The 10,188-nt window shown below is 38.1% G+C and overlaps 1 protein-coding gene across 12 annotated transcripts in view; it reads left to right on the top strand.

Annotated features, from left to right (window-relative positions):
* LARP4B (La ribonucleoprotein 4B) overlaps positions 1–9,412 on the top strand; it is a 50,209-nt gene extending 40,797 nt beyond the window's left edge. For 7 of the 12 annotated variants that reach the window (XM_032442986.2, XM_015853082.3, XM_085538938.1 and 4 more), the window contains 4 exons: positions 866–1,030; positions 3,919–4,043; positions 4,658–4,769; positions 5,491–9,412. In XM_032442986.2, the coding sequence (XP_032298877.2) occupies positions 866–1,030; positions 3,919–4,043; positions 4,658–4,769; positions 5,491–5,781 (693 nt within the window). In that variant the 3' untranslated portion in view covers positions 5,782–9,412. The remainder of the gene's footprint in view (positions 1–865; positions 1,031–3,918; positions 4,044–4,657; positions 4,770–5,490) is intronic. The other 5 variants (XM_085538939.1, XM_085538941.1, XM_015853079.2 and 2 more) reach the window with 1 other exon arrangement.
* Positions 9,413–10,188: the final 776 nt, after the last annotated feature.

The following is a 10,188-nucleotide window of genomic DNA, read 5'->3' on the forward strand; positions in this document are numbered from 1 at the left end:
ATTGAGACCATATTAGCAATGTACCAGTAACTCCATCTCAACATAGGAATTATCTTAAATATCACTTTGCATTGACTGTTCTGAAACAGAGATCTTAGCACAGTCAGGACACAGTTACTTTTTGATTAAATGACATAGGCAGAATCAATGGGTAACTTCAGTTAAAGCACATAACAAAAGAATTTTAGTTTTTCAATGTATGTAAGTTTTACAACTTCTTGCAAGTAGTCTTCATGAGTGGACTTTGCCTGTGATACTCATTTAACTCTTCTCTAAATAACCCAATAATGTATTTGCCTGTGATGTTGTTTTTTCCTCTTAGCTCTAGTTAGAAAAATTCTGTGTTTAAAAAATAATTTAATGCTTATATTTGCATTTTTCATATTGATGAAATTGGATGAAAATTGTCTTTATCTGCACTACAGACAAAGCGTGTTATCTTGCTGTTTCTTAGTGTATCTAAACATGATTAAGATGCTCTTTAACTCTTGTCATTCTTGTAGAAAGGTACCAACTGCACATAAATGGACTTTATTTTCATTTTATCATGGTATCTAACATCTGTTTTCCTGTGTCAGTATAGCATCTGTCTTGAAGGAAGCGTCAGGAAGGAGGGTTAACTGTAGTGCAAAAGCTTAAGCATTTAAAATTTGTAAGGCTCCTAGACCATCCCATTTAAAATATAATAGAATATTTTAAGAGCACCAATGGAAAATGAATTCCTGGATACTGTGTAGTTTTCCTGGGAAGTGGGGTGGGATGGGCCTCTTTTTAGGGCTTTGCATCAAATGCAAAATGTCATTGAGTCCTATGACCTTCCTGACTAATCCATTGTGGTAATCTCAGTATGTTGTTTCTGTTCCAGAGAGGCCAAACACAGTCTCCACCACCCCCAAAACCTCCATCTCCTAGCTTCGAATTGGGTTTATCTAGCTTTCCTCCATTACCTGGGGCTGCTGGCAACTTAAAGACCGAAGACCTTTTTGAAAACAGACTGTCCAATGTGGTAATAGGAACGACTAAAGAAAGAGTGAGTAGCCAGTGTTCATTTTTATTGGGAAAACAAAATTAACAGAATATCGTCCCTCTTGTTTCTTCAAATTGGGTGTCCTGTATGTAGAAGAAATTTGCAGTTTCATGAGTCGTGAGAAGTGCCACTCTTACCTGAGAATATTGGGGTCTTCTTTCAGAGAAGTTGTGGAGCTTGTGTACTGACATAAGTAGATGTTAATAGCAGAGATCAGGAAATGTGCTCTTTACTGTTGCTAATGGCCTTTTTGATAGACCCACATGAAAAAATAAATGGTAAATTTTCCTCCTGTTCAGAAGTCAGACTTATGGATTGTGTATGAAATATTTTGAAGTGACAAACTTCTAACCACTGAAATATAAAGAAGCTGCCTACATAATCTTAGTGCACTAGACATCGTAGCTGGAACAAGAACTGATATCAAAACAAGCTGTATCCAAGAGTTGTCACGTTGCTCAGTAAGATAAAAATATACCAGAATGATTTGGCAACCAAACATTGCTCTGTAGAGGTAGTCGAAATGCAGCTGAAAATTAACGTTCCGTAGTTGTTCTTAGATTCCCTTCTTAGAACTGCCTCTACCATGCCCACCTGTGTGTGTCAGTATGTTCTCCATCAAGAGTGATACAACCCTGTGTGCTACAGACCAGTGCAGGCTAAGGAGGCTTATACTGTCTATTTTGTTAGCTCTAGTGTTAACTTAGACTGAAGAAAGATGTTTTTTTTCTTGGTGTGCCTAAGGTTGTTTGGGAGGGCATTTGTTGGCAAGGGGAAGGGGAAGTAGAGGGCAGCCTCCATCCAGAGCAGATCATACAGACAATTGTTGTGTCTCTTGATGAGAAAAGAGATAGCAACATTCTAAGGTTGTGTTTAGGGGTAATATGCAAAATAATGCCATGATAAGAGCACTGTTTAACTTAGTGTCAATCAGTAATCCAGATTGTGATCTGTTCTTGTGACTTGTATACTTGTAAATGTTTTAACAGTACTGTTTATAAAGCAACTTTTTAGCTATTATATTTCAGGTTTTAAACATAATGCCAGCACCTGCTGTCACTAGTACAGTTTAAAGCACATGGTTCCTCTGATTCTAGTACTTGCTTTGCACTGTTCTTAATGTGATATATTTGCACCTATCCCTTTTAAAGACAGTCTTAATGTCAGTCAGACACTGTTCATACTACCACAATGCACTATCACATATCATGGTTTCTTTTTTTGCCGTGCATGAGTTAATGTCTGTACCACTGTGTGGAAGAGAGGGATTGCACTCATTCCTTGTTGGCATGAATAATGAATAAGATAACAGTAAATGGTTCCAAGGAGTTGCGCTCTATAAGTGCGGCTAATGCTGGAATCTTGCCGATTTACACAGGGAACTTTTCTTCTTAATCTCAGCGATTTTTGTGTTGTATGATGTAGTGTGAATAGATGTTGAAGTAGATTTATGCAGCTCTACTCTTGTTATAGATCACTAAGACCTGCGTACAGAAGCTGAGACAAGTTATGTGCTATGATTTCCGGCAGTAGTTACCCAGACCTGCTGTCTTTCTGATCCTTGCTTTGTAGCGCTCTTTTAGTAGCTCTGGGGAATAGGGGGTGTTAATCATCACACATTTTCTAACTGGGGATCTGTAGCTCTGTCAGATCAGAGGCTGAGTTTTTTTTGGCCTGAAAGCAGCACTTGTGTGTCTGCTTCACTTGAACCTGTTCTCACGTAACCATGTAGCTGTGTGTTTCAATGAATTCGAGCCAGAATGCTCAGAATCTTGCAGTTTTCAAACCTTGGAACTTACTATCATAGCAAGTAAACAAACAGAACCTGTTATTTTATTTCTAAACATCTAACTTTTAATGTTCTACTTTGATTTCAGATAAAGCTATGCTTAGATCCGGTGCAGTAATCTATGCTGCCTGATTTAAGCATCATCAAATGTAATTTTCTTTTCTAGCAGGAAAAGAGACTGATGTTTTGTGACCTTTGTGTGGTGACTGGCCTTAGGAGGAGGTGGATGGTGGTTTTGTTCCTTCTGTTTTTGTTCCTGTGTCTTTGTTCCTGTGTTCTGCCTACCACTGCTACCTCTTCTTTCTAACATCAGTTCCAGTATTAGAATCAATCAGATCAGAAGCAGTACAAAACCCAGCGCTGTGTAAAAACAAGTGAAATGGTTAAAATGTTAGGAATATTTCAAGCTATAAGAAGTCTTATTGCTTTTTTCTTCCTTGTGACAATTTAAAGTTGTGTGTATCTTGGGTCCCTTTGGCCTTTATCTGAAAGGATGATATCACTTGACATTAGGAAGACCTTTTCAGAGCTACAGAAAAAGCCTCTTCTGCTTGTTAGCAAATTGTGATATAGTCATAAGAAAATAGTCAAAAGACTATTTTATAGTCATAAGAATAGGGACTTGTCGGTCACATCCTAGTTTGCAAAAACTTCATTTTCTTAGGATTGTTTTGGTTTTAGCACCAGCTATTGGGATGATAGGTAACGTTAGTGCTAAAGCTTTGCAAAAGTCGATTTCTAGTGAGTAATGCCAGCAGACTTCCGTTGTAGTAAGTAAACTGAGTATGTAAACAGATACAAAGCCTACTTTGTCACCATTGTGTGCATAATTCCCAGTTTGAAAGAAGTGATTTTTATCATCCAGAGATGTCCCAAAAGGAAATACGCTGCAGACTCCTTGTGGAAGAGTGATAGTATGATTTGTGTTTCTGAATAATTATAAAGAGGGAAAAAAAAATTAGATCTAGTCAATATATTGGACCATTTGGGATCTTCCTTTAGTCAATTTACATTTTTAACATGTAAACTGTCTGCGAATTGCGTTAATCTTCGGGCAAACCATATTAATTGGGTACTATAATTGCCTTTTTTTCTCCTTCAGAACATTAATGTGGATGCAAGTACAAACACTATTCCATCAGGAATTCCTCGCGAGCCGCTGTTGCCAGCTGCTTCTACATTGCCCAGGACGTTTGAAAGGTCTCCTTCGCCACCCCAGTCTTCTGAGTAAGAATTTAACTGTGTATCTCTAATTATTCTACTCTCAGTCACGTTTGCATTTTCTGTCATCAAAAAGCCAAATGTGACACTGTAAACAGTTATTGGGAAGTAAATGTTTTCTTTATTTAATTTCTGAGTAGTGTCATTATAATGATTCAGACATAAGCCAGCAGACAAAAGTTTAGTGTTGTATTTTAATCTTAACAAGTATTAAAGAAATATCTTGGAATGTCTTATTGCCTTGTATTTAGGTAGCTTTGAAGCATAGAGTAAATGCATCATCCTGGTGGGTAGTAACATTGTCCATATAGTAAAGTTTTCAGTAAGACCTGATTTAAAAACTGCAAGTTGTATTCAGATGTTTGAGTAACAGGAATAAGGGAACTGAATGCCAAATGCTATTAGAATGTCCCAAATTGCAGGTTGTGTCAAGTTCCATGCTAATATCTACTTGTTTATGATTTGATGTTTTTAAAAGCAATGCCAATCACAGCTGTAATTTGCTGGCACACTCTAATGTTGTAGTCATAGTCGAATACAGTTCTAGAGCCTTTCTTAAGTTGATCATTTGTCCTCGAGTTTCAGTTCACTTGACTTTGTTCCTGCTGGATGCTTTACAGGGAATCCAAGGTCGTGGATAAACAGCAGAGAGAGACACAGAGTGCAGAAAGGCTTTCTTCTTCCACACTCAGTACTGCATGTAAATCGGTACAAGTCAATGGGGCTGCCATAGTAAGTGATCTTATTATTTCACTTTTTCTTAATGATGCAGTTTCGTGTCTTTAACAAAATATTGTTTCTATTGCTATCCAGTGCTGCTAAATCATATGAACTGAGAAACCTTAAATCACAACCTGACGTGATTTATTGCGGAAGTGTTAATAAACCCTAAAGCGCTGCTAAAACAGAGCTGTGTCATAAATCAGTCTATGATAGTGGCCTGTGATGATTACTTTAGTTCTGCAATTAACAGTGCAAAAATTATTCAAGGTGACTTCCCATGAAGTTCTACCTGAACGCTCTTCTTACTTGGTAGTAACCTCTAGTTAAAAGTACTGGTATGTACTTTGGTTTTTAAACCAAAGCGTTCACATTCTTTCAATTGTTTTAGAGTTTACTTGAATTGGAATTTTTGTTCCATCACAGTACCCCATTTTTCTGGAATACTGTGTCGCATTTACCTTGTCTCTTGCTCCTACTACAAGATATGGTTTAGTGGTTTGTTGTAGCTATGGTAATGGGAGGACAGTTGGATTAGATGATCCTGTAGGTCCTTTCCAACCTTGTGATTCTATGATTCTATTTTCTGTACTACTTCTGTAAACTTCATATTCAAACATTGTATTCTGCATATTTAAGCACAGTGGTTGTTTATGACAAAATATTTGACTTTTCATGAGTTAAATTGTTTTTCCTGTGGAGGCTTTATCTCTGTTGTCCTGTTTTGCTATTGGTTTCACAGGAACTGCGAAAACCTAGTTATGCAGAAATTTGCCAGAGAACAACTAAAGATCCTCCTACATTGCAACCCCAGAAAGAACAGAAGCCAAACACTGTAGCATGTGGGAAAGAAGAAAAAAAGCCCACAGAAACAATAGAGAAAAACAGAGAACCTCCTCCTGCGAAGTCACATCCAGGACAACCCAAAGACCAGAGAAGACAGTCAGGACGCAGATCGTCCCCTCCAGCTGTTGGCAAACGCTTAAATAAAGAACAGAGTACCCCTCCAAAATCTCCTCAGTGAAACTAGCACCGGGGAGGGATTCAAAGAGGTCTGCTTCCCACAAATTAAACCCATGTTCCCACTAAGATACCTGAGAATGAGTTGCTGGTTAGGAGCTTGCAGTGATACTTAGGCATATAACAATGCCTGCAAGTTATTTTTCTGTGAAATACTTTTTCCCCCTCTTGAACAAACATTCTATTTTTTTTTCTGGATATTTCTGGATAGTTGTTCTAAACCTTACATTTAGGTTGGTGCTTAATTGGAGGTGAAGCTTAGTGTGATTACTTTTCTTTTTTCAGGATGTAAAATATTTGTCTTTAAAAGAAGAATCAACTTTTTATGAAGCCTCTCTGTGGCTGTGTGAGTGCAAGCTCTGTATAGTGAGTTTTTTCTAAACTGTTAAGCAGAAACGTGCTGCTGCAATATTTTTAATAAACTGGTCTGCAAGTACATATCTAAAGTGTCCAAAAGACTGATAACGGCAGCTAGTGTGTAGGGTGCAAGGAGTAGGTATGTTCTACAGATTAGTACGTGACCTTGATTTTTTTTATTGGGCTGCTGTACTAAAGGTCAGCAAACGAACTTGCACTTCTAGGTTAAACAAGTAGTTGTTTCTAGTGTTTTTTAAAACCTAATGTTTTTTTCTTGATGTTTTTGCACACACAGAATGAATTCCACGGAGCACCATAGCAGTCTTTCTAAAACACTTCCCTTTATTTTTTTTGGACTTACTGCAAGCAAGTAACCATCTCCTCACTCCAGAATAAAACTGATGTTATAATTTGCAAATACAAAGCACATTGTGAATAGAAAGAACCGAGTCCATGAGCTTCTATGGTGGTGAAGCCTACTAGTGGATGTTATCAGGAGAAAGCACTGTAGCCTTCTCGTGATAACCTTAGCTTCCCTGTGCTTGTAAGGGAGTTAACTGAGTCAGCGCTGTACGTTCTGGTTACCCCTGTGCTCTGTGTAGACTTTTCTTTTTTAAATTCTGCCCCAAGTGCTCTTTGAAAGAGTTCATATCTCAGTCAGCTTCGTGTTGACGCCTTCCTGTAACTACAGGCATTGGCAAATGGATTGAAATTGTCCAAGATGTGAGATAATGGTGTTTGTTTTGTGTGGCGGAGGAAGAGATCCCTGATAATTACCTCTGGGATGAGGTTTCTCACACTTATTTACTTTAGAAGTGATGCGCTTTCTGAAGGACAAGGATGCACTAAATTAGCAAGTTTCTAATAAAGTTGAATATAAATTATTTTTGTTTCAAAATGCCTAAAGCTTTTCTTTAAGTGTTTAAGCTGCAGGAAGTTCAGACTAAACTCATTCCTGCTGACTATGACAGTACAGTTTATTCCACAAAAATGTTTATTTAAACAACTGATTTTTTTTAAAGAATTATTTCCATCCAATATTTAAAGACTTGAATTTTATTTAAACTTGAAAATGACTTTGCCTTAACTTTTGTACAAGACAGCTTAGAGTTAATGAGGTCTGACCCCATTGAGGGTTAGCGTGAGTGGAATACAGAAATTACTCAGTTACAGTATGTATCTATTGTCACTGGTCTTACTGGGTAAACATACTGTAGTACAGGAACTAGCAGCAGTTTTTGTAATATACCTTAAAGATCTTAAACAGTTGATCTTTTTCAGATTGTTGAAAAAAATCTGTAAATGCAAATAGTCAATACTGTATTAAATATGTGCACTTGGAAGTGTGTGCTTTGCTTGTACAGTTGTAAATAATCAGAACATATAAAAAGGTACCCTAAAGAAAAAAATCTGATAAAAATTATTGATATTATAAATGTTGCTGTTGAGCTGGATGTAGATAAACTAAATGTTGTGGTTTGAATATTACTTTAATTTGTTGTTTTTTTTGTTTTTTTTTTTCTTTTCCTTATTTTATTCTGGTGTGCTGAACTGACTCTGCCTCTTCACTGCAAAAGGGAAATGGAACGAAAGTCTTATTTGAAAGCCCTCGAGTGTTTTCTGAACCCTCTAAAAAGCGATTTAACCAATTCAGAAGTGTTCTGCAATGTAAATAGTGAATCTTAGCATCGAAGCTGTAATTTTAAGTCATTAATAAAAATCAGATTGAATTGGGAAAAAGAACTTTAGACTGCTAAGAAAAATATACACGGAAGCTTACTTGTCTGCTTTCAAGAATATCAGTGCTTTCCTCAGCGTATGATTTGTAGAAGTAAAGTAACTGTAAAGTAACTCTAGAGGTAACTTCTGACCAATCTCCTGTTAGGAGCATCAGTCGGTAACTCGTTGAATCCAGCCTGTCGTATGCTGCACAATTGGTTGAAATAGGGCGCGCTGGAACCCATGGATTTTCCTTGTTTAAAAAGCACACTTTGTGAGTAACTGTGGAGGGAGATAGGACTGACAACATCACCAAAACAGCTCAACTAGTTCTGTCGTTGGATTTTGGTGCGCTTATCCTTTCCCCGGTGGCAGTGAATGTGGTAGCTAGATTTGTGTATGGTTAAGGCTGGCTGTATGGTTCTGCTTTGTTTGTCTGCTGAAAGTGAAGGGCTTACCAGCTGCAAACAATCACCAGTGGTTACTTACAGACTGTGTACAGCTAGGCGTAGTGCTCAACTGGTACATAGGGTAATCTCTTGAGACCAGCAGGATGTGTTGTGCTGTTCTAATGTATTCTGCTGCCATTTGTGCTAGGTCAATACACTGTAATTACTGCTTACCCAGCAACAATCTGTTGCATTGAAAGTTTAAATCTTCCTCTGAGGTGGTTTTTATAGCTTTTTTAAAGAAAAAAAAAAAAAAAAAGAAGAAGAAGAAAGTGACATGCCAAATAGCTGTGTCATGTACAACTTATCCTACTGCATTTTACTTTGGAGATCTGTTTTCCACTCAATGACAGAATGGAGTTTTCGGAATAGAGTTGTGAAGTTGCACACAGACTGTTGCTACGGTGTACAGAGATGTTAAGATGTGGCTTTTAAATGGAAAAGCCTCCCAAAAGCAGTAGCTGAGTTTAAAGGCCCAAGGATACAGTAATGAAAATCGGCATTTTACCTCGCAGGATTATGTGGTGGTGCATTTTGAAAGCGAGTTAAGTGGGATCTGAGACTCTTCCAGCAATTAAAAGAAAATAAAACCAACAAAAGCGGCTTTTTAAAGTTCAATCTTGTTTCAGACCAGACCCCCCTCTGCTGACATTTGTCACTGCAGTGACAAAACACGTGGCAGTGTTTTATGTTGCCGCATTATCCTTTAAAAGACTCGAGCAGTTGTCACAGAAAGGCCCTTGTTGGAGTGTGGTGCAGTGTATCACGAGCAACAGCTGACTGTAATGGTGCATACCTATCTCTGTATCTCCTTCGGCTAGAACAGTTAAGGGATTTCATGTGCTTTGTAACCTATTACACTAATAGCAGCAGACAATCGAAGATTTCCAAGGAGACCTAACAGCTGCCAATTCGTGAAATACAAGTGTAATATGGAAGCCTTCTTGAGGGTTTTTGTTTTTGTTCTTCTTCCATTAAGACTGGAATCAAGCTTACATGTAAACTATCAGTAATTTAAGTTTCCTTTTTGTGTCATAAAATGTAAAACTGTCTAATTTGAAAAAAAAAAAATGTAGGTTATGAAAAAATAAAGATTTAGGCACTGTTGAATTCCTGATTTTTTTTAATTAAACCTTTCTTCAGTAGTTCTTAATTATGGTTTTGTCTTTTGCTCCCATTTTTGGAACTCGAATATCTCTGATTTTGGGGGGGGGGGGGAAATAATGCTCGTTGGCCTGTTCAGCACAGCTGTTGCAATCATCACCTAAGGCTGTGGTGCAGCAGGAACACCTGGAGTATGAGCATAGAGGCAGCAGTACCCATTTGTGTGTGCTGAGTGTGATTAACCTGAGGGAGTAAAATGGGGGAGGGGAAAGCAGGAGCTGAGGTAATATTCTGTTTGCTGAGGGTTATTGTCCTTGTTAGTGGTTTCTTTGGAATCTTAAATAAGGTCCTGACTTGCTCTTAAGTGAAGTTTGGGTTAGGGCTGTGGTTGCCTGAATCTGGAAGCGTCCTGGTATTGTGGCTGGGCTGGGCCTTCAGGAAGGAAGAGCTCCCTCAAAGCACACTCCTGTTTTGGAAATACTCATAATAGGTTTTCTCCTTCGGATTTGCAATTCATTCAGCTGTACCTGTCCAGGTTTAACAACAGACAGAAGCGTGAAAGCTCTAGCAGTTACTGCGTGTGCGTTTTGGGCAGTATCGCAGTGTTATTTTCCATGCTGAATGTTGTATGAGCTTCCATTCAACAGACTGCTTGCTGCTCATGTTTTTCCCTGTCAGCCCAACAGAAATGCCAGCGTACATCAATTCCTGTTTCTCCATGTTAGAGAAGTGCAGCGTGTCAGTTGAACGTTGGGATTTGGACATCGTGTGGGTTACAAGTA

The sequence above is a fragment of the Coturnix japonica genome, chromosome 2 (assembly GCF_054131305.1).
Source record: "Coturnix japonica strain WE chromosome 2, WE-NBRP24, whole genome shotgun sequence".
In the NCBI taxonomy this organism is placed as follows: domain Eukaryota; kingdom Metazoa; phylum Chordata; class Aves; order Galliformes; family Phasianidae; genus Coturnix; species Coturnix japonica.